Source organism: Mustela erminea, chromosome 1 (assembly GCF_009829155.1).
Source record: "Mustela erminea isolate mMusErm1 chromosome 1, mMusErm1.Pri, whole genome shotgun sequence".
NCBI lineage: Eukaryota > Metazoa > Chordata > Mammalia > Carnivora > Mustelidae > Mustela > Mustela erminea.
In genome coordinates this window covers 67763972-67788743 of record NC_045614.1, presented here as the reverse complement: position 1 = coordinate 67788743, position 24772 = coordinate 67763972, and the positions used below count along the sequence as shown (strand labels likewise).

Genomic DNA, 24772 nt, shown 5'->3' with positions numbered 1-24772 from the left:
ATAAGAAATTAACATTTAAATTAAGATAGCTTAATATAATGTTATAACACTTGGTTATAATTTGCTTTTATTTTTCAGGCGTTCATTTGAATTTTTAGATTTATTGTTACAAGAGTGGCAGACTCATTCATTGGAAAGGTATGCATTGACTCTTCCTTTCCTACTTCCCTCTTCTCCCCACTGTCACCAGTTCTTTAGAAGTGGATGGTTTTGATTTTGCATTATTTCTCCTTTTGTTTAAAAGTTACTTGTACTGGTTTTCCTTTAAAGCTGTGATGTAGTGTGGCTCCTCTTATTTGGTGCAGCTGTGATTTTCTTCCTTATTTGTGGGTTGAGTGAGGAGCTCTTAAGTAGAATGGGTTATAAAAGATTAAATTGGGCAGAAATTTTAAAATGTATCTCCAGACAAGTGACCTTGGTTTCCTGAGGTGTAATTAATCAAGTAATAAATGATTTTCAAAGGAAAGAGAGAGATTTTAAGAAAAGATTCATTGGAAAGTTTCTCTGTACAAGTTGTCAGGTGTCATTGGTCAGGAGTGTACAGAGCAAAGTCTAATGTAGCTCCGAGATGAACAATAGGAGATATGCACAGCTAGTTAGTTACTAGGAAGTAGGCTGTTTACATGGTAGTAATTTCAGGTTTGAAGCTTGATACACCTTGGTATACCTGCATTTACACTGAATGCCTTGCTGATTTTCCATTTTCATGGAAATCGTTAAACCTGTTAACAGCCCATATTTTTAAAAAAATTAAGTTTGTTGTTTAATACAGGCATGATGTAATTCCAAGTTTCCTTTAAGTTCTTTTGTGGCAGCTACTATTCAGTTAGTTCAGATCATAACTAATTATACTGTTAGGACATCATTTCTACATTGGTGGGTTGGTGAGGAACCACACCAAAGGGGTTTTTTTATTCATTAAGAATTTAAAATGTGGGGCACCTGGGTGGCTCAGTGGGTTAAGCCTCTGCCTTCAGCTCAGGTCATGATCTCAGGCTCCTGGGATCAAGCCCCACTTTGGGTTCTCTGCTCAGCGGAGAGCCTGCTTTCCCCTCTCTCTCTGCCTGCCTACTGTGATCTCTCTCTCTCTGTCAAATAAATAAATCTTAAAAAAAAAAAAAAAAAAAGAATTTAAAATGTGGGTACTATACTTATACACGTTATAAACATAATGTAACTTATAAACATAATTCAACTTTTTAATGTTTGACTTGTCAGGAGGAAACCATACACGGATGAAATGTGTGGAGTAGATTATGAGAAAATCTTAAACTTAATGCATACTCATTAATCTTTTTATCTCACCTGCCCCTTTGTGATTGATGCGTAACATATAGGTAATAAGTATAATTTGTGGTGAAATATAGTTTTACTCATGAATCTAAAGGTGTTTGGGGAGACCTGGTTGGTTCAATTGGTAGAGCATGAGACTCTCAAGGGTTGTGAGTTCAAGCCCCATGTTGGGTGTAGAGATTACTTAAAAATAATAAAATCTTTAAATAAGATATTTTGTTTTATAGACATGCAGCTGTCTTGGTTGAAACTATTAAGAAGGGAATTCATGATGCTGATGCTGAGGCCAGAGTGGAGGCAAGAAAGTAAGTCTATAATGTTTTTTCGTAACAGTGTAAATGTACTTGGATCTTTTCTTTGAAAGGAATCATACTGGAAGAATGAGAATATCAAAAGTGTCTCGAGTATTCTACTTGATTAGCTCTTTAGATTAATCGAGGTAGATTTTTCTTCATTAAAATGTACTAGATATATGGGGCCCCCTCATTTGGTAGAGTGTGCAACTCTTGATCTCAGGGTTGTAAGTTTAAGCCCTACTTTGGGTGTAGAGATTACTTTTTAAAAAATCTGTACCAAAGGCTAACAGTTGACTTCACATTGTCGTTCGTATGATCATTAGTATTCCTATTCCCTCATAACATCCTCACTTTCATTGTGAATAAAAATAACTCATTTATTGAGAATGTGCTAATTACCTGATACTGTGGGGCACTTGGTATACATTACTATCTAATCTTGAAAATGATCCTGTAAAGGTGGTATCTCTATAGATTGGCAACAAAAGTTTGGAGATTTGGGGGTGTACTTTAGGCCACACAAACTGTAAGGATCACAGCCAGGTTTTGAACAGAGATCTACTTTTCTCAAAAGCCTACCAGCTTTCCACCAAAACTTGTTAAATTTAGAAAGTGTTCACTTGAGGGGTACCTGGGTGGCTCAGTTGGCTAAGCGTGTGACTCTTGGCTTTGGCTCAGGTCACGGTCTTGCAGTCATGGGATCAAGCTCCTCCTCAGGCTCTGTGCTCAGTGCGGATTCTGCTTCAGATTCTTTCTCTCACCCCCTCTGCCCCTCCTTTCTCTGCCTCTCTCTCTCTCTCTCAATAAATAAAATGTTTTTTTGAAGGTATTCATATGATAATATGGTAAATATATTAATATGGTCTCATCTTCATTCTTGAATGTATACTTTTTTTTATTTTTTTTATTTTTTTATTTATTTTTTTTTTTTTGACACAGAGAGAGAGAGATCACAAGTAGGCAGAGGGACAGACAGAGAGAGACAGGGGAAAGCAGGCCTCCTGCCGAGCAGTGAGCCTGATGCAGGGCTCCATCCCAGGACCCTGAGATCTTGACCTGAGCTGAAGGCAGAGGCTTAACCCACTGAGCCACCCAGGTGCCCCTGTATACTTTTTTTTTTAAAGATTTTATTTATTCATTTGACAGAGAGAAAGAGATCACAAGTAGGCAGAGAGGCAGGCAGAGGTGGCCGGGCGGGCGCGGGGGCGGAAGCAGGCTCCCTGCTGAGCAGAGGGCCTGATGTGGGGCTCGATCCCAGGACCCTGAGATCATGACCTGAGCTGAAGGCAGAGGCTTAACCCACTGAGCCACCCAAGCGCCCTGAATGTATACATTTTATGTAAAGCTATTTATGTTCTTTTTTCCCTTTTTTGTTGTTGCTTATTCATTTGTTTTACAGGACATATATGGGTCTTAGAAATCACTTTCCTGGTGAAGCTGAAACATTGTATAATTCCCTTGAGCCATCCTATCAGAAGAGTCTTCAGACTTACTTAAAGAGTTCTGGCAGTGTAGCATCTCTTCCACAGTCCGACAGATCATCTTCTAGCTCACAGGAAAGTCTCAAGTAAGGTCATATAAGTGATATCACAGATTTCTTCCTTTCCAAACCTTTGTAGTTCCTCAAATTAGATGATTGGGTATCTGCTTGGTTTCACTTGAAGCCTTGGAAGAATGATAACTGGAATGTACTGTTGACCCTTGAGCAGTAGGGGTGTCTACACCCCCATGAAGTTGAAAATCTGCATATAATTTGACTCCCCCCAAGCTTAACTACTAGTACTCTACTGTTGACTGGAAACCTTACTGAGAACATAAACAGTCCATAGATACATATTTTTTATGTTGTATATATGTTATGTATAGTATTCTTACAATAAAGTTAAGGTAAAGAAAAGAAAATGTTATTTAGGAGAACCATAGGAAGATAAGATACATTTACTGCACTGTACTGTACTGTATTTGATGAAAAAATAATCTACGTAGACATGGACCCACACAGTTCAATCTATGTTGTTCAAGGGTCAACTATACATTGTTGTTTTTTTTTTTTTTTTGGTCTGTGCCTCAAGGGTTGGTTGCATGCCTGTGTAGCTTCTTTTGGGATGAAGAGTTTAGTGATTCAGATTTTGTTTCTGTATTTTCATGTCTGTAAAAAATATTTTCATGTCTGTAAAAAATAGTTCATTTGGGGGTTATTAAAATAGTTCAGCAGCCCATTTCTAGGGCATTATAATGGAGGAACTGTAATGGGGATTCGGGAGTCATCTTCAGAACTCTGACACAGCACTGTGTGACTGGTAGAAACACACTGCTTTCCTGTGTCATCTTTTGCAAAGCTTAAAACTTCAGCAAATCCCTTCAGAGGGGCCGGATTCCCTAGTAACTGACTCACTTCTGTGTAATTCCGTTCTCATTTTTTTTTTTAAAGATTTTATTTATTTATTTGACAGAGATCACAAGTAGGCAGAGAGAGAGGGGAGGAAGCAGGCTCCCTGCAGAGCAGAGAGCCCAATGCAGGGCTTGATCCCAGGACTCTGGGATCATGACCTGAGCCGAAGGCAGAGGCCTTAACCCACTGAGCCACCCAGGCGCCCCTCCATTCTCATCATTAAATGTTGGCTTCCTCAGACCCTTGCTGCCTTGGCAGCCTTACTCTAATTTTCTATCTCTCCAGCCCTATGAGGTCGCTAAAATCTTTAGTGCTATCTCTATTCCCAAGCCGTGGCCTCTAGTATCTACAGGTTTCCTCACAGAATGTGTGCTACCTTTCTGTGATTCCTGTCCCTTTAGGACTTTGACCCCGCCCTCTCTGGGGGAGTGGGACCAGGGTGAGTCTAGTGAGGCAAACTAGGGCAGAGACTCAAGGATGCTCTCACAGGGTCTTGTGAGTCCTGGACTAACATGCAGTGACTTACAGGTTTTCACAAGAAAAGCAGATATGATCCAATTTCAGTATAATTATTTTAGGAATAATTAACCTATCCAAACTTCGGTTTATATTTGTGTTAAAATCTTCACTGCAAATGAGCTTTGTTGTTTTTTTCTCTTTACTTTTATTTACTTTGCTTAAACTTCAAAATGCCTATGAATCATCTAAAGATCTTGTTAAAATGAACAATCTGATTCAGTGGATCTAGGACAGGGCCTGAGATTTTGCATTTTTTAACGTGTTCCTAGACGATATCTTTGCTTTTTGAGTATGGACCGTACTTTAAATAGCAAGTACCTAAACAAGATATTTAATCTTATTTAGTATTAACATCTTTAAACATAACCAGCTTTAAGTTCTGTGAACCTTGAAGTGGTCTGCCTCAGTCTACTAGAATAGCAGTTTTAAGGGCCAGTTATAAAAAATAATACAATATTGGGTTTAATAACCAACTACCAAATTTACAGATTGATAATAATGACTTAAAAAATATTTTTCAGTACTCTGATGTTAACCTGTTTGGAGTCTTTGCCTCCCTTCCCCCCAGTTTTAAGATTTATAGGTATACTTTCCTAATCCCTCTTACATATTTAGATGTATTATTTATCTCTGGACTGCAGAATAGCATTATAATTAAAAGGTACTAAAGGAGATGGTGGATTCTTTGAGAGGATTTGAGCTGTTTTGCTTTCTAACCGTGTTATCCTCAGCAGTAGTTTTTAGCCTCATTTCTCTTATCCCATGCAGTCATGCTCAGCAGCACTGCTGTAGGTGGTGTGATACCTACGTGATAATGGCATGAATTGCCAGCGGCCACAAGCCAGTATGGCTTAGGTGAAAGGGGCTTTGGTCATGCTGAATTCCATTTTTGCTAGTGATAACTCTCTCTCTCCTCCTAAGGAAAACATCTTGGAATACAAATGTGGGAGTGTGCTTTATTGCATCCTCTGTGGTGAGCACTGTAATGGGTTCTGAGGACCAGAGTGAACAAAAGCAAGCTGGTTGCCTGTCTTAGTAGAGCTTACAGTCTCTTCATTGCTAGTTACTTCATCTTTGCTTCACAGCTGAGATACCACTGATAGGTGACCACTGTTCTCAAGTAATTTGTAAAAGGAAAAATAAAATTAGAAGTAAGCTATTCAGGAAACTCAATACTATTTCATTAATTGTTTTGAGAAGGGTAATAAATTACATCTTCTTACTAAGTCTTTTCTTGTTACCTTGCAGTCGCCCTTTTTCTTCCAAATGGTCTACAGCAAACCCATCAACTGTGGCTGGAAGAGGTAAACTGCCTTTTTAAGCAAGTCATAGCATATTTTACATAGAAACCTAACACCACATACATATGTTGTAGCTGTGTTTGTAGACTGTATACACTGTATACATACACTACACATAATATGTACAATGTAGTATATACTATATATATATGTATTACATAGTATATGGCATAATCCAAGTTCCCTGAAGCATTACTTACCCTAACTTGTGATGCACCCTGTTCTTCTCTTTTGTTTCCGTTCTTTACAGTGCTGGTCATGACCCACTCTGTTGATTTCACAGCCTATTCATGGATCATAACTCACAGTTTATAAAACTCTTTATAAAACTGATAAACTACCCTGGGGATAAAAATATATGTTTATAAAAAATTTAAAATTTAAAAAACAAACAACTGATAAACTAAAAACCAGAAATTTAATGACTTAGTTTGCATTGCCTAAGAGTGGTAGAATCTGCATTACTCTCTGACTAACCATATCCTGGAGTAGTTCTCCCTGCATTTTTCTGATAGTAAAAAATAACAGTGTTGCCATCTGTTTATCATGTACATTGCTTCATTTTCATGAATCAGTCATGAGCACCATCTCTTGATCTACAAAATGGTTGTGTAAATTTTATAAAGGATATTTTTAAAGAATATTTATAAAGAAATTTTGTTTTCTCAATTTATGGAAGAGGAAGTGAGGAAGAGGAGTGTTGAGAAAATTGTCCAAGAAGATGTAGTTGCAACAGGACTGAAATGGAAGCATTCTTACTTTAAAATACTGTAAAGTACTTTGTAGTGTTCATTTGTACCCTGCCTCCTTTTTGACCGTTTGTCATCATGGATTAATTAGCTCATGACAGTTTCGGGTTTATATAATTTTCATGCCATTCACAGTGATTTAAATAACATAGGTTACCTATGCTTTGTTTACCATAGTATCAGCAGGCAGCAGCAAAGCCAGTTCCCTTCCAGGAAGCCTGCAGCGTTCACGAAGTGACATTGATGTGAATGCTGCTGCTGGTGCTAAGGCACATCATGCTGCCGGGCAGTCTGTGCGAAGTGGACGGTTAGGTGCAGGTGCCCTCAATCCAGGTTCCTATGCATCACTAGGTAAGACAGCTCATTATGGGGTATTCTACATTATGGTCTCAGGGAAGTCGGGATGATGGTGATATCTTAATCATTTCTATTTCATTCTTGCTAGTTAAGGATAGTCCAAACAAGCTGCCTTATTTTTACTTTTTCCTTTGTAATCCTCCTAATCATCTTGATCAGAAGAACAATTCTTCAGTCCATGATTTGCCTGTAGAATTTTCATAGTTCTGCACTACTACCACATTTAATTACTGGTTACTAAGAAAGTTGGGAAGGGCTTTGGCCTTGTATCCATCCAGCTTCTGTTCCCTTACCAAAAAGTTAAAAGCCTTTGGGGATCTGGAGAAAATGCAAAGCTTAATTAAAATCAGAGTTTAGTCATGTATTCCCAAAGCTATTTGGAATTTGTTTTTTATGTTTATCAACTTTATTATTAATTTTTTTTAGTATATCTGTCTGTCTAAGTAATCTCTACACCCAATGTGGGGCTTGAATTCATGACCCCGGGATCAAGAGCTGTGTGCTCTTCAGCTGAGATGGCCAAGCATTCTTTATCAATGCTACAAGTTTGAGGCTGGTTATTCATTTTGCTTCTCTGTTTTGTGCTTCATTTTTCTTTCCTTGGGTAGTATTGGTAAAACACTAAGCAGGCAGCTCATTGGAGCACAGTGGGAAGTACAGAGATATTGGAGTGAACTGTAATACATGATAAAGTTGGCACAGCTACATTTAGTGAGGAAAAGATAAATAATTCAGTAAATGGTGTTTAGACACATGGTTTACAGTTTGGTATAAAATTAAGTTAGAACCAGGGCGCGTGGGTGGCTCAGTGGGTTAAAGCCTTTGCCTTCGGCTCAGGTTGTGATCCCAGAGTCCTGGGATCGAGCCCCACATTGGGCTTTCTGCTCAGCAGGGAGCCTGCTTCCTCCTCTCTCTCTCTGCCTGCCTCTCTGCCTACTTGTGGTCTCAGTCTGTCAAATAAATAAGTAAAAATCTTTAAAAAAAAATTAAGTTAGAGCCATTTTTTACACCATATAAAAATTTATTCCAGATGACTAATGAGTTGAAAAACAGCTTGATAAAAAGAAATCTCAGGTTAGGGAAGGAATTTCTAAATATAAATACCAAAAAGTCATAAGGGAAGAGTCCCTCTGATTTAAATCTTAAGTCTGAAAATATAAAATCAAGTGGCTGAAAAGCTAAAGGGGAAAAAGTCTTATCACATACTACCAAAGCAGCTAAAATGTCAGCAAGTTTTATGAGTCTATGAAAAACAGATGCACTTATTTTTATAGAAAAATAGCCTACGTATATCAAAATCGTCCTCCCAAAACACCAGAACAAATGTTGAATCTTAGCTGGACTCAAACAAGTGCAAATTGAAAGAACTGTAAATAAAAAAGTTAGGATTAGTGCCTGATGCTGATTTAAAAAAAAAAATACAGTTAAAAAGTGCTGATGTGAATTAAACATGGAACACTTTTTCTTTTTTTTTTTTTAAAGATTTTATTTATTTATTTGACAGAGAGAGATCACAAGTAGGCAGAGAGGCAGGCAGAGAGAGAGAGAGAGGAGGAAGCAGGCTCCCTGCTGAGCAGAGAGCCCGATGCGGGACTCGATCCCAGGACCCTGAGATCATGACCTGAGCCGAAAGCAGCGGCTTAACCCACTGAGCCACCCAGGCACCCTGGAACACTTTTTCTAAGTGGCAATTTAGTAATACCATGAAGCTTTTCTTCTTTATTATTATTATTTATTATTTATTATTGAAATAAAATTGACATACAATATAATACTAGTTTCACAGGTACCACCTATTGATTCAACAATTGTATACATTACTCAGTGCTCACCACAATAAGCATAGTCACCATATAATGTTATTACAATATTATTGATCTCATGAAGCTAAATATTCAGAATTCATTTATTATTATTTATTTATTATTTTTTTAGAGAGTTCAAGCATGAGCAGGACTAGGGAGGGGTACAGAGAGGGGGAAAAGAGAATCTTAAGCAGGCTGTACATCCAGCGCAGACTCTGACACAGGGTTCACAGGTTCAGTCTCATGAACCTGAGATCATGACCCGAGCCAAAATCAAGAGTCAGATGCTTAACCGACCAAGCCACCCACGTGCCCCTAAATGTTCAGAAGTTAGATCCAGTAATCCAGTTTTTGTAGATAATTATGCAAGAAATAAAATAGAATATTCATTGTATTTTTAATAATAGATGTTATTAGAGTCAACATTGTTCTGTAACAAAAGGGGTATGATTAAATTATACATACTTATAAATACTATGCACATTAACAAGTAACATTTTCAACAAAGATCAAATGATCCTATCAGATGAGTGATACTTTCATCATTTTGTATAAAATTATACATAGATAAATACACATATACTAAACAAAGATGTTAACAAGGATGTCAACAGTCGGTTGTTCAGTGCTTTTAATTTTCATAAAACTTTTCTGTATTAGAAACATTACAGGGAATGTGGTGTTATTTCAGTATATGAAAATGAATCAATTAAATAAATTTTATTAATAAAGGACAAAAACCACATAATTATTTCAGTACATGCAGAAAAGGCATTTTACAAAGCCTAAGACCTTTTCATGATAAAAAATAATCAACAAACTAGGAATAGAAGGGAAATTTGTGAACCTGGTAAAGAGCATCTGTGGAAAATCCACAGCTAATACCATACTTAATGTGAAAGACTGGATGCTTTCTCCCAAGATCAGCAAGATAAGGATGTCCACTCTGGCCCTTCCTAACATTACAGTGGAGGTTCTAGCCAGGTCATTAGGGCAAGCAAAAGAAATAAGATGTATCCAGATTGAAAGAAAAGTAAAACTGTCTGTATTTGCAGAAAACATGACCTTATATTGAGAAAATCCTAAGGCATCCACAAAAAAAAAAAAACTGTTAAAGCTTAATAATGAGTTCAGCAAGGCTGCAGAATATAAGATCAATATACAAAAATCAATTATGTTTCTAAATGCTAGTGATAAATAATTTGAAAATAAATACCAATTGTAGTAGCATAAAAAGAATAAAATACTTGGGAATTAATAGTAACAAAAGAAATACAAAACTTCTATAGGAAAAATCACTCCTGTATTTCTTCTTTATTCTTAACACTCATAATACTGCTGGCACCAGATTTGTTGGTTTTCCACACCAACCAGTTCTATGGCTGGATGTCCTATGTTTCAATTCAGTTTTGACTCTAACCATAATTAGCATAGACCTCACAGATTAAGGGCTCAGTCCTCTAAGACTCCCCCTGCCAGCCCCCATCCCCACTCTTCAAACATCAGTTGCAAATCCAGGTTGTCACCAGTGCTTCTGACCAAATGGACTATAATCAGAGGTTTTAATAACCTCCTCTTCAGGTTCAGTTAATTTGCTAGACTGACTCACAAAACTCAAGAAAACAGTCTACTTACTAGACTACTGGTTTATTACAAAGGACTTGTAAAAGATTTGAATGGGTAGCCAGATGAAGAGATACATGAGGCAAGGTCTGGAAGGGTGCAAAGCCCAGGAGTTTTTGTTTCCATTGAGTTACATTGTGCCACCCTCCTGGCATATTTACCAAACCAGAAAGTCTCTGAACCTTGTACTTTGGGGATTTTTAGGGACACTTCATCACATAGGTATGATCAGTCATTAACTCAGTCTTCAGTTTTTCTTCCTTTCCCAGAAGATGGAAAATGCCTAAAAATTCCAAGCTTCTGATCATGCTTTTTCAGCTTTCTGGTGACCAGCCTCCATTCTCTCCAGGAGCACACCAGGAATCACCTCATTAAAACAAGACACTGCTTTCACTCAGGAAATTACAAGGGTCTTAAGTCAAGGTATCTGTCTGTGTCCGGTACCAGGGTCAAAGACCAAATATTAGAACAAAAAAGATACTCTTAGTGCTCTTATAATTTTGGGAAATTATGAAGGTCTTAGGAACTCTGTGTGAGGAACCAGAGGACAGAGAACCAAGCGCAAAAACTTTTTATATGTATATTTTCACACTTGTTCACTGAAAACTACAATACATTGTTAAAAATCTAAATTAATGGAAAGACACCCAGGTTCTTTAAAGACTTACTACTGGGAGTGCCTGGGTGGCTTAGTCAATTGAGCATGCAACTCTTCATTTCAGCTCAGGTCATGTTCTCATGGGTCATGAGATCTAGTCCCACCTCGGGCTCTGTGCTTAGCAGGGAATCTGCTGGAAATTCTCTTCCTCTCCCCACCACCCTTGCTCAGGCTCTCTTTTTCTCAAATCCTTAAAAAATTAAAGACTTGGCATTGTTAACATCGCAAATTGACCTATAGATTTAATGCAATCCCTGTCAAAAAGTCAGATGCCTTTTTATGGACATTGACACACACATCCTAAAATCTTTATGAAAATGCAGGGAATCCAAAATAGATTTTGAGAAAGAACAATCTTGAAAAAGTTGGTTGGATTCACACTTTCCAATCTAAAAACTTATTCAAAGCTACAGTAATCAAGCCTCTGTAGTACTGGCATAAGGATAGATATATAGTCCAATGAAGTAGAGTTGAGGAGCCAGAAAAAAACCCATATATTTATGATCAGTTGATTTTTTCATAAGGGTGCCAAGACCATTCATTGGGGAAAGAATTCTTTTCAACAAATGGTGCTGAAACAACTGGATAGCTACTTGCCAAGGAATGAATTTGGATCCCTACCTCACACCATATCCAGAAAGTTAACTCAAAATGGATCAAAGACCCAAATGTAAGAGCTAAAACTGTAAAACTCTTGGAAGAAAACATAGGTGTAAATTTTTTAAGTAATGTTTTCTTAGCTACTACACCACACACACAAACAATGTAAGAAAGGGTAAATAAACTGGGCTTCATCAAAATTTAAAACTTTAGTGCTTCCAAAGGCACCATCAAGAAAGTAAAAGGACAGCATAGAGAAGGAGAAAAAACGTTTCAAATCACATAACTGATATTAGGGATTTCTAGTCCAATTACATGAAGAACTCATAACTCAGTAACAAAGACAATTCAATTTAAAAGTGGGCAAAAGATTTGAATAGACATTTCTCTAAAGACAACATACAGATTGCCAGTAAGTACATGAAAAGATGCCTAACACCATTAGTCATTAGGAAAGTGCAAATCAAAAGCATAATAAGATACCACTTTATTCATGAAGAGGGCTGTTATCAAAGAGATGGACAGTAACAAATGCTTGTGAGGATATGGAGAAATGAGAACCCTCATGCAGTGCTGATAAGAATGTAGAATAGTGGAGCTGCTATGGCAACAGCTTGGGATTTTCTCAAAAGTGAAACAGAGTTATCAGCTGACCAGCAGTTCCATTCCTAGCTGGTATGTTCCAAAATAATATGAAGAATATGTTATGAAAATGTGTACATGAATCTTCATAGCAACAGTATTCATAATGGCCATGGAAACAACCCAAATGTCCATCAACTGGTGAATGGTTAAATAGATATCATTAAATAGAGTGGAATATTATTCAGCCATAAAAAGGAATATGTTACATTAAAGTACTAAAGCATGCTTCAGGATGGGTGGATATTTATTGTTTGATTCCACTTACATGCAATGTCTAGAGTAGATAGATCCACAGAAAAAGAAAGTAAATTAGTTGCCAAAGGCAAAGAGGGGAATAGAGAGTGAGAGTGACTCCTAACAGGATTTCTTTTGGGGGTGATAAAAACTTATGGAGTTAGTGATGAGTTGTGCAACCTGTTAATATACTAAAGATATTGAGTTGTGTTAATACACTAAAGATATTGAATTGTATAGCATAAAAAGTTAATTTTATAATACATAAATTACATCTCTTTTTTTAAGTAGGGAAGAAACTGGAAAACATAAAATGTATTTATCTGGAGTCTTAAAAATGTGATATTTAGTATCTATTATTTTATTACCAGAAAAATACAGTATTTGAAATGTTTCGGTGTGAACTAGGAAGGCAATTGGTAACAATATTTTTCTTTCATAAGAAAGTGCTGTGAGATTGACTTAATTAGTTTCTTTTGGTTTTTTAAGGTTTGAATTGCACATTTACTTCATTACAGAAGGGAAAGATGTCCCTCTATCCTCTTTTTCTGACCCATGTTTACACTCAAAGACAATGAACTCCTTGCCTTTGGCTCTTTCCAGGGCCTGGTTAATGAATTTTCTCATTCTTTTTCTGTTTCTCTATTTCTTCCTTCCTTTCTTTGTCTCTCTCCCTCTCCCCTACTCTTCTCCCTCCCCCTCTTCTGCTTCTCTCCTTCTTTTCTCTGCCTCTCTTTCCCCACTACCCGCCTCTCCCTCCATCAGCTTGTATATATGTATATAAATACATGTGTATAAATACATGAGACTGATGTATTCTGTTTTATTCTGCTTTGAGCCTTGCTTGTCATGGCTGAACATTTATTGATCAGAGGGAGTGTTCCATTGTTTTTCAGCAAACACTTAATGAGCACTTCTGTTTTTGCCAGGCAACCCACTAGGTCATGGAGATCCAGAAATAGATGCCTTTGTACTCAGGAGTCTCCCAGTCTAGTGGTAGATTGCTAAAGGATGAGCAGCTGAAAATATTGTTGCATTTTATGCATTTAGAATTTGAAGTCCCAGTGAGACATCAGACTGGAGGTGTTAAGGAGTTGTAGTATAATGAGAAAGAGAGGTACAGTGGCATCAAGATGGTATGGTAATGGAACTCGGGAGAAAGATGTGTGCTTGTGAGATTGGATTTGGAAGTCATTAGAGACTTTTCTTACTGTAATCTTGCAGTGCTTAAACTTAGTTCATTACTTAAAGCAGTTGCTACTAGGTTTTTTTTCTCCCGGTTCCTTTGGGAATGGGGAGAATGGGGAATGGGAATACGATGAGTGTTTGATATCAGGAAACTCAGAAGACCAAAGCAAGAGGTCTGCCTGATGGTGGCAAGGGTACCAAGTTGGGATACAGGCTTCACTAACTTCTCACTCTAGGCAAGTGAAAATCAAACTCATTATCTTTGTTTTTGTATCTTTTTCTCACAAAGGAACCTCATCTTGTTTAAATCTCCTAATATGTTTTAATTGAGTACAAGTTTCATATATGTGTCTGTACTATGAATTTTGTCTTCTTAAAAATAATGTCCTAGGGATTTTTAAATCATATTTTTCTAACATACTGAGTTTTCCTCTGTTCTTTGCTTGCTCTTTCATCAAAGAGGATACTTCTGACAAGATGGATGGTAAGAACTTACTTTTCTAATTCTACTAAAGATTTTTATGGCTCTTGGATTCTGCATAATATCTTCATTCTCTTTTCAAAAATATACTGCTTATTTTATAGCAATCTTAATGTAAAAGTGGCTACCTAATTCTCTAAAATTTTGGGTTAAGCATAGTCATTTTTGGGTTTCCCATTCTATTCAAATACTAGGTTACTGTTTCTTTTAAGTTAAATCAGTTATCTTAAAATTTTTTACCTTAGCTCATAGAAATATTCTTGATTTCTCAAGTCTTTCTCTGAAATAGAATCAGAATCATAAGAATGGAAAGAAATCTCATAAGTCATTTGATTGAACTCTTTAGTTTACTAACTGTGATACAGAGAGAGAGAAATGAGATATTTTACAGATTAGTGTGGTTATTTGTGAAAACAAAATGCAAGTTACAATGCTGTCTTTTTAAGAACAAGTTTAAAACTAACATTTAATCAGAACTGAACTTTTTTTTTGTTTGAAAAGTTTTGCCTTTTTAATCTCAGTATTAAGTGATTATAGTTTATCTATGCTTGCTTGGTTCAGTGTGGTATTTTTATCTTTATGGTATTTGTCAGATACTACGTGGCATATTATCTACATTTTCCCTTAACTTCATCAGATACCATACTGTTGTCTAGGAACTTGAGCTTTTTTTAAGAACTTGTAAGAAGATACTGAATCTGTAAGTCTTAGTAGGAGATCTAGAAAAGATGGAATATTGTATGTTTTTCTGTCAATTACTACATAAGCTCTTAAATAGATACATCTTCCATTCTGATGAAGTGGGAGATTTATTTCATCTTGGGTTGGGTACATGACTGTTACTTATATTGTCTCAATGTTCCTCTGGATGTTTAATGTCTTTCACAAGTTAAAAAAATTATTGAATGAAATGAAAACCCACCACAAGATAGTTTCTGTATTTTAAACTCTTTATGGTATCACTTCTCACACTGAAATTCTGTGTCCTTAAACTATTCTCACTTTCCAGATTAAGATCTTTTTTTGTTTGGCTCAGAAACATCAACCTATTTGAAGAATGATCTGTGTCACGTGATGTGTTACTCTCACCTGATGTTCAATCCTGTGTTTTAAAAAAAAAAAAAAATCTGTCTATACACATACAGAGATACATCTATTATTTCCCTTTAGTATAGAGTTGTGACATTTTTACCTGGGGCTAATAATACATTATGTGTTAGTATAGAGTTGTGACATTTTCAGTTGTTCATTTCTGCTACTTTTCATTGACATCTTAGAGAGCACATATGTGCTGAGTACTCAACATATGTTGAGTAAATAGCTGATGGATTGATAGGTCTATGTAATGCTTTAATGAAGATACTGCATTAATGAGGTCTACATCATGAATTTGACTTCTTGTTTGTCAGTTAGCTCTTCTAATTCTTTTATGGACAACTTTTTGAAAATGCACAGAAAATATTCTTATTCTGTAAAAAACCTTTATTTCAGAGAGTAATGACAGGGCTATGTCTTTCTTGAGGGATTACCTTCCATAATTTTCTTCACCATTTCACGTTCTGAGTATGAAATGGAGCAGATAAAAGTGCTGTGGAATTTCGCCATTTTCATTTGTCTAGTTTAACCTTTTCTTGTGCTGTGGATCATTAGATGGCCTCAAATTTTGGGTAAGGCAATAAGACTAACAGATATTTTTTTCACTCTTTCATTTTAGTCTTGGGTGGGAGGTGCAAGTAGGTCTTAACATAAGCATTGGCAGAATTTGTTGAAATGTTATTGTTTTATTTCTCTTATTTAGGAGCAACATCCGAAGATGGTAAGAATTATACATTTTGTTAGTAACACAAATACCTCTACATTAATATTTTCATTAGTAGGAATTAAATATTAAAAACTAAAATAAGCTTTTTTTTTTTTCCGAAACTATATAATTTGCCAGCTGTGGTAGCATCTACATTTTATGTTTGATTGTGTTAGTTATACATGTGAATTTTTTTCCTTTAGTTCTTCATTTGGAGTTTTGCTTCGTATCTTGGATCATCTCATGCTGGAAAACATAATTTCTTAACATGTTTAATACTTTCTAGTATAAAATTAGTAAATAATTTTTTTCATGTAGTATCATTAGTGCTTTTCCTTATTTTTATGTTTTGCTTTTTAATTTATGCTAATTCATTTATACTTTGGGGGAGCATGCTCCATTGCTGTAACATGGGAGTTTAAATGCATTTCTTTAGTCCGCTTTTAAGTGTGTCTTTGATTTAGAATCAGTGGAGAATTGCATATATGACTTGAATTTGAGATGACAAAAAACTTGCTAGATACACTAATCTATTTTATTGAGCTAGTTTACTTTAAGAAAATATTTATTGCTTTTGAATTTGTAGAAAGAAAAAAATTCAGTTTTTTAATTTATATTGCCCGGCTGTCTTATTAAACCTCTGATTTTGAAACACACTTCTTTTTTTCCTAAGTTTTACATGGATGACCTTTTCTTGTGATATAAAACCAAGTATATTTAACAATTTTAGTCTCCTACCTACTCTAATATATTTGAAATATTTCTTATTTTTCATACCAGTTGGAGTACTCTATAAAAATGGTTTCTGGCACTGTGGCATTGTAATTTAGAACAACAGTATCAAAATAGCTGTCCTGATTTCTTTGTTATATAGGATAAATTCTCCATTTCAAAAATAATAATTTTGTCTTTCTGTTTTACTTCTTAGTCGGGAGAACATTGTATCCTACCTCTAAACAGACTCTGTAAAAGGGTGAAAGGCCTGAACTATGGGTTTATTAAGGGCCTTGAAGAATTGAGAATGCTCAACTCACCAACTAGAGTTCTGGTTTTGCTTTGTTGTATTCCTGGTTTTTAATCACTCTTATCTTCCGTCAGTCATTTCTTAATTTTATAATTTCTCCTTACTCTTCATTATTTTTTCCTAATTAATATAGCCATATCAGGCTATCCAGTATAATGATTGCCCTACAAATTGTTTCTTTTAACTGAACAGGATTCTGAGCCCTTCTTTATGATTTTGTTTAGTACTGGTTCTGATTTGAGAGGGTTGAGACTGCTTGAGAACACCATAGTACCTACTAGTAATATACTTTTGTTTTTACTAATGACACTTTACTTAGGTACTTTGATCAACATTATCTCCTTTGCTTTAGAAGCTCTAGAAATAGATGTTTGTGGTTTGATTTTGTGGAGGGGATGAGACATTGGTAGAGGAGAAGGGAGTTATGCTGAGAAAAGTGCCAACACTTATATGATAGGTATTTCCTCAAATCATTTTATAAATGAAATTGATTGGGGGAAAAGAATCGTAAATGTGTCCATATTTGTCTGTAGTAATCTGATATTTAGCACAGGATAAAAATATTAAATATTTTACCTAATATCATCTCTTCTTGAAAATCCCTTTTAGAAGTATGTTTTCAGTTAAAAGAATTGTTTGGGTAGTTGTTTTTAATAAAATTAGACTGATATAAAACTATAAGCTGTATTTGAGAATAAACTAAATTTCATGGAAACTGAAATTTTAGAATTGGAACTGCCAATTAAGAAACAAGTAGCATGCCTGTGGTAATTATCTCAATTATGACTCTACTGAACTAATAATCTCAAACTAAGAATGGAAATCTTCTACTTTGACTTTACTTTTACCCTTGAAGGAAAGTTAGCTTATGGTGCAACACATAAAAGGCAGTACATATTTTAAAAATTTTAAGAGAAATATCACCTGTCAGTGATGGTTATGTTGTTAACAAAATTTAACAATACTTGAAAAGCACACCCAATTAGAAAATTATAGTGAGATTTTTTTTTTCCTCATTACTAAATATCATTATAGAAAAATGTCTTTAATTACATAAATAATTTTATTCCTTAGGCCGGGTAAGAGCAAAGCTTTCAGCACCACTTGCTGGCATGGGAAATGCCAAGACAGATTCTCGAGGAAGAAGTCGAACAAAAATGGTGTCTCAGTCACAGCGTACGTATTGCCTGAGTTTTCCTGGATTTATAATACACTAGAATAAGTGTGTTGCTTGTATATGATTGTATTAGGAGATTGACCAGTGGATAAAGACAAAGCTAACTTCAAAAAAGACAAGCCACATACTGAGTTCTTGTTCTGTACTTTAGGTTCATCATCACCTGACAAAAATGAAGGTATTTTTTTTTTTTCAATGTTTTGGATCAGTTGTTGTGCATGTTTTGGAATTTTTTTGAGTGGGTGTTGTCTTGTCTTTGGTGTGTTACTAGGGCTGCATCATTGATATCCGCCACTTAGAAAGAAAAAACTTCATCTGCTGTACAAAGTTTTGCATGGAGATATTTTAAGTAGCACAAATCTCTTAGCATTAAGGTTTTCAAAGTCTATGCAAAAACTTGCAAATGTAGAAAATTGTGCTTTTTAGAAGCAAAATAATTGCTATATGTTAGCATCTAATCTGGTTGCTCCTACCTAATCCTTTTCAAGGACAGATATGTGTGTCTTCGTACTCTTCCCAAAATCTATTAGAATATGGTTAGCATTTTTGGCAGGTATATATACTGATTCATAGTGAGGAAACATAAGATGACCAGTTCTGTTATATTTCTTATTAAATTTAAGATTTATATTTTTACTGTTTCATTGGGAGCTGAGTTCCTCATAAGCACAATTATTAAAAAGCACAATTTTGAGGTCTAGGTAAAATGAATGATTCATTTCTACATGTTCCAGAATAATAACCCATACATTTATGGCATTATTAATTTAAGAGTTTCTTCCTATTCTTTCTTTATCAAGAGATTTTCATTAGCACTTAGCTCTAAAAACAGGATTTTTTTTCCCTAAGGAAGTAACTGGGGGTTATTCTGCATACTTGGCTATTTTGAAAAGAAGTATATATAACTGTCTTCCACGGTGGTGTAGGTGATTTATCAAGATATAGAAGTCCCATTTGTCTGTTTTTAGTTTGATTCCCAAATCTTGGAATCAGGGAAAACAGCTAGCCTTGGAGGGGGCCAGATGGAGATTACACAAGCTCTGCCAGCAGGTTTTCCTTTTCTCCTCTTTCCAAAGTCAAAAAATCCAGGCAGAGAAATGATGGGAATATTCAATAAGAGCCCCCAAAATAAGAGCTTGGTAAAATTGGTTTGCAAATTGATGATTATTTATAAACAAGAAAAATGGAAAATGCCCTCTGGGTAAGGGCTTCCAAATTCCACATTAGGGATACATCATATCACATTCTTCCCTGACTTTTAATTTCTTTTTCTGTATTTTTAGAATAATTTTCTTAAGTAGTTTAGTCTTTTTAGCAGTCGTAGCATAGTTGGTTAGCCGTGCTACTCCAAATGTAGCATCTGCATCACCTGGGAGCTAGTTAGAAATGCACAGTGCCACCACAATGTCCTGGATTCAGGCTTTTTAACAAGATCACCAAGTGATTTGTGTATAATAAAGTCTCAGAAGTACCTGATTTTGATCATGCACTCTGGAGCCATATTACCCACATATCAATCATAGCTCTTCCAGTCTACTTAACGTTGCTGTATTTCTGTATATTTATCTATAAAATGAGAATAATCTCGGAGGGTTGTAGTGAGGATTAAACGTTATAGTGCATTTAATGTACTTTAAGATGATATCCGGGCCCAGAATAAGCACTCTGTATTTCAGCTGATAAATTGTCCTCCCTGTTATTATTAACCTAATGTCAACTGAATTTTAAACTCTTGTTGTGTACTTTTGTACCTTGTTTATGTATGGCCTTTGGGAAACAAATAAAAAATGATAATGTTAGGAAACTTAAAGCATAAAGAAGAATAAAGATAGCAACCCAAAACTGTCTGTATCCAGTATCTTAAGGATAAAATTTAATTTGATGTGAGCTATTTTATTTAGTTCTTTTCTAAAGTAATACGAAGACAGCTTGTGACAGAGATTTAAAGTGCTTCATGTATGGTTTTCTAATATATTACCTAAGGACCTCCCTTTTAGGTATATTGTAATTACTGATCACTTCAGTAAGATTTGGAATAACTTTTTTACACTTGGTTTTTCACTTTGAAACCCAGTCTACAATACTTTACATCCTCTCCTGACGTATGAGAACATAATGATAGGCTTTTTAGATCTGGTAGGATTTTAAGATCAGAAGACCCTCACTATGAAATCACTTGGGTTTTAAATCCTATTGGAGAGGTTTTTGTTTGTTTGCTTGCTTATTTATTTGAATGACTGTATATTCCATTCCAGATTCTTTCGAAAACAGAAATTGTGGCCCTATATGATTTGATGCAAGTTTCTTTACAACATATTTGCACAGAAATATTGCTGTGACCTCCATGTTCACTTTGTTGGGAAGTAATTCATTAGGGTTTGCATGATCTTTTCAAATTTTTATGTTACCATTTAGGGGGGAAAAAATCTCTTGGGTCAAAGCAGGTGTATTCTGATGACTAACCAAAATAAATAAAAGCAGACCCAATGGAGAGACTTCCGGATTTATATTTACATAAGGATGGTGTCTTTTGTTATTGTTGGTAGTGACTGGTTGTGTACAAATGACTGTACAGCCTGTCAGAAACTTGGTCTCTTCACCCCAACCCCTGCCGGTTTTTTTTTTTCCCCCTGTGCATCTTAAAAAAAAAATTTGTAGCTTTTTCATGTAAGCTTTCTTCAGCTATAAGATACTGTAGTTCTTCTTTACCTGTACTTTTAAATTAAATGTTTAAATGCTTAAAAGTTAAACATTTAATTATTTAGATTATAGGCTATTAGTAGAAGAAAAGCTGAAGAATTTACATTTACTTTTGCAACTTCATTTCATCTGCTTTGTACATGAGTCTCTGATTTCAGCTGTAAAAGCTACTTAAATGTACTGCTTTTTGTTACAGATGTCTATGGCTTAGGGATTTTTCTTTTAAAGTTTGCTTTTTTTGCTTTAGGGTTTTTTATTTTCTAAGAAATGACTAAAGCTTTCTTATTTCCATCTGCCATTCATTTTAAATCTGCTCCTTCCCTCTTCGTGGATTATAACCCTTACCCTAATTCTGCCTTTACACTTGTTCAGGATCACAATCTGCTAATACCATTGGTGGTAAGAATCTATAGACTTTATGTGTGCATCTATTGTTTGATCATATTTTCATTATTGAGAATGGGTTCTATTCAGCAGAAATTCTCAACATAAAATTCCATCATTGTCCCTTCAATTGTTGAAATTATCCAAGTCGATCCCACAGGTTTAGATATTCAAAAGCAAAGGAGCTTTAGTAATGCCTTGAAACTACCTCGTAAAAAGTATAAAATGTTAGTTTGAAAACTTTAGGTAGCACGAGAGAAATTAGGTATCCCATTTCTAGTTTTACAAATTATTTTGTAGCAGCATGCTATTCCCTTTTCTTTTCTAGCATGCCCCTTTTCTTCAACTCTTTGGTTTTCTTATTAATATTTAACCTAGATAGTCCTTGGGTGGTGAAAAAGCCTTGATATTTTCTCTAAGTACGAATAATTACAAAATGAGTCACAGGGATTGGAAGTATTGCAACAATCACAGGGACTGTTGGTAGGGGATTGGAGTCAGTGGAGAAGAGAGGCTAATGGTGAAAATGAAATGAACACTGCCGATTTTCTTTTCTAGGAGAGGGTATGAATGAATTTAAATATAGAAAGAGTGAGCTTACAAAATTTTGATAAACACAGTTAACCTAGACTAGGTGGAGTGATTACTCTGCCTCTGTACTGCATGTTTCCTCTCTGCTGAATAGACCTACTTTTCAAGGAATTCTTAGTCTCCTACCAACACCTTTATCCCTTAAATTTATATTAGTTTTAACAAAATACCATATTGTACGTGTTCATTCAGTTCATTATTTATACTTTCATATTGTTGCAAGTGTTCCCATAAAATATTCCATTGGCTTATCTTGCATTGTGAGTTTGTGGCATGTTGGGTGTTTGGATGTTTTGGTGTGTATGTTTAGTTTAGATACTGCATGGAGAAAATAGGTGCCTTGTGGGTATCCTTAAGGTTATAACTGAAAAAAATCTGATTTGAAGATTCTTCACCTGAAACAACAAGAAACAATTCAAACGAGGCATTGTTTTAAAGTAAAACTGAATAATTTCCCTGTAATAATTTAGAATTCCTTCTACTCAAGTTAATTGTTAATTTCATTGGAAGCACTACTTTGTTTTAAACAGTATTGCTATAACCGTGGAAGATAATTTTCATTTTGCGTGCTGGGAGAGTTTAGGAGTTAAGCATGAATTTAAATTGTATTTAGTAAGACCACGCCAAGAAAACTACAGAGAGGGTCACAATCAGCAGCCCATGGTCCACATCCAACCTACCTCTATTCATGTATTGTTTGGTCTACACAACATGATAAAAATGAGAAAATTTCAAAGGTTTCATTTTCTTAAAAAACCCTAAAACCTGGCTGGTATTATTTCAGACACAGCTGAACTGTGAAGTCGTCCCCCCACCCCCACCCCGCCCCGCTTCCCACCCTACCCCACCCCCACCTTACACTCAGTGCTCCTCCCTCATTAACATCTCCTGCTTGACCACATTGGCATTTGAGTCTTTAGGTTTTGCTCTGTGAAAATGAAGCATGATTGGGTAAGATTATACAAGGTGAGCAGTGACTGCCCTGTTGGTTAGACAAGTGATGCCCAACAAAGGGGAAAAGTGGCTTTCATAATGAGTTGCTTTCATTTGTCTAAGTGCAAGTTTAACTTTTCTATAATGCTGCCATTCAGAATGTAGAGTTAAACTTTATCTTGGAGTTATCTAGTTTGTTTTCCCATTCAGTGAAGACGTGAAATATTTTGATTGACAAGGACCTCATTTCCTTAAAAGTTAACCCATGCAATTCTAATTTAAAACCGTGTTTCTTAACTCTTTTTTGGCCCTTGCCCCAGTCTGTGAGATTTTGTCCAGTTCCCTCTCTCTTTTCCCCTGACCACATATCCTCTGCCTTCCAAGACTGAGAATTGCTAGTTTAGAAAGGGTCTGACTTCTCTGACATTTGCTCAAAGTCCTTTTCTACTCCCAGTACCCCTACATCTACATCCTAGGCATGGCCACCCAAGATCCCTTTGCTGTTGGAAAATAGCAAAAAGCAAGTTTCTTTTTTCAGCTGGCCCAATTTTATATAAACATTTAAAATTTAATTTTGTAAAAATTTTTAAAAATTACTATTATATAGTAATAAGGTAATTTGCTACTACAGAAGCATCTCAGAAGGCAAATTGTTTTAACATGAAGAAAGTTTTTATTATATTCTTAGCAAAATAATAGTGGTAATGGAATGACTAATTCTGTTCTTGCAGATACATAGCTTTCTAATGTATGTAGCTGTAACCGTGTGAAATGTATTGTCAGATAAGTTACTTTTTTGGAAATCTCTTATGCTGTTTGTGTTCTGAAACATACTTTAGTGCTGTCCTATACCCCTCAAAACTGAAAATAGATTTTACATGATTTTTACTGTTCAGTCCTAGGATATATAGCATATTCTTTTTTTTCCAGGTTATGACCATCCTCAATCCATTTCCTTTGAACTTAGAACTTGCCATACTGTCCCAGTTTTCTCAGATGTATTTCTTGAGTTTTTATCCTTTCAACAAGTTTTCTTAGAGTTCACATCTTAACATTCGTTATGTATGTTTGGTGTTCAGCTGGCAGCCGGTCGGGGTCTCCAGGAAGAGTTCTGACCACAACAGCCCTCTCCACTGTGAGCTCTGGTGTTCAAAGAGTCTTGGTCAGTTCAGCCTCAGCGCCGAAGAGAAGCAAGATACCACGAAGCCAGGGCTGTAGCAGAGAGGCTAGTCCCTCTAGGCTGTCCGTGGGTAAGGTTTTTTCTATGAGATTTGGGACCTCTTCTTTTGTATTTCAGGCCTGGATATTGGATAGCATGGCAGGCAAGAGTTGGGCCCTTAGAAGCTAGAAGAAAACAACTCAATTCAAAGAAAATTGAAATATAGGTTATAAATTGAATTAGGTATCTTACCTGAAACGTATAATTCATTTATATTTTAATCCTTTTATTTGTAGCCTTACATTTGTAGAACACTGTTTTACCCTTGTAAGCTTATACAGACTAGAGGACTGTATTCAAATTTAACTGTATTCCTGATAATGCTAAAGCATCAAGAGTAAGTTGTTCTCAACCTCAGATTGATCAGTTTTTAAGAAACAAAAATAAAACTAACATATCAAAAATGCAAATTCTGAGGGCGCCTGGGTGGCTCATTCATTAAGTGTCTTCCTTCAGCTCAGGTCATGATCCCAGGGTCCTGGGATCAAGCCCCACGTTGGGCTCCCTGCTCGGCAGGAAGCCTGCTTCTTCCTCTCCCACTCCCCCTGCTTGTGTTCCCTCTCTTACTGTGTCTCTCTGTCAAATAAATAAAATATTCTTTAAAAAAAAAATGCAAATTCTGTCTTTTGTTTCCTCCCTTTCTGTGCTGCTGTTGCTTTCTACCAGCCCGAAGTAGTCGTATTCCTCGACCTAGTGTGAGTCAAGGATGCAGCCGGGAAGCCAGTCGGGAGAGCAGCAGGGATACAAGTCCTGTTCGCTCTTTTCAGCCCCTCGGTAAGTACTTGGGCAGGTGTCGATTATG

General features: G+C 35.9%; 1 protein-coding gene across 46 annotated transcripts in view; it reads left to right on the top strand.

Moving 5' to 3' along the window:
* CLASP2 (cytoplasmic linker associated protein 2) overlaps positions 1-24772 on the top strand; it is a 190212-nt gene that overhangs the window by 95784 nt on the left and 69656 nt on the right. For 20 of the 46 annotated variants that reach the window (XM_032305762.1, XM_032305169.1, XM_032305097.1 and 17 more), the window contains 10 exons: positions 79-138; positions 1521-1598; positions 2989-3156; positions 5749-5804; positions 6728-6901; positions 14121-14144; positions 15940-15957; positions 18041-18142; positions 23831-24001; positions 24637-24744. In XM_032305762.1, coding sequence (XP_032161653.1) covers positions 79-138; positions 1521-1598; positions 2989-3156; positions 5749-5804; positions 6728-6901; positions 14121-14144; positions 15940-15957; positions 18041-18142; positions 23831-24001; positions 24637-24744 — 959 coding nt within the window. Of the gene's footprint in view, positions 1-78; positions 139-1520; positions 1599-2988; positions 3157-5748; positions 5805-6727; positions 6902-14120; positions 14145-15939; positions 15958-18040; positions 18143-18294; positions 18322-21215; positions 21243-23830; positions 24002-24636; positions 24745-24772 lie in introns of all 46 variants that reach the window. The other 26 variants (XM_032305449.1, XM_032303719.1, XM_032304786.1 and 23 more) reach the window with 7 other exon arrangements.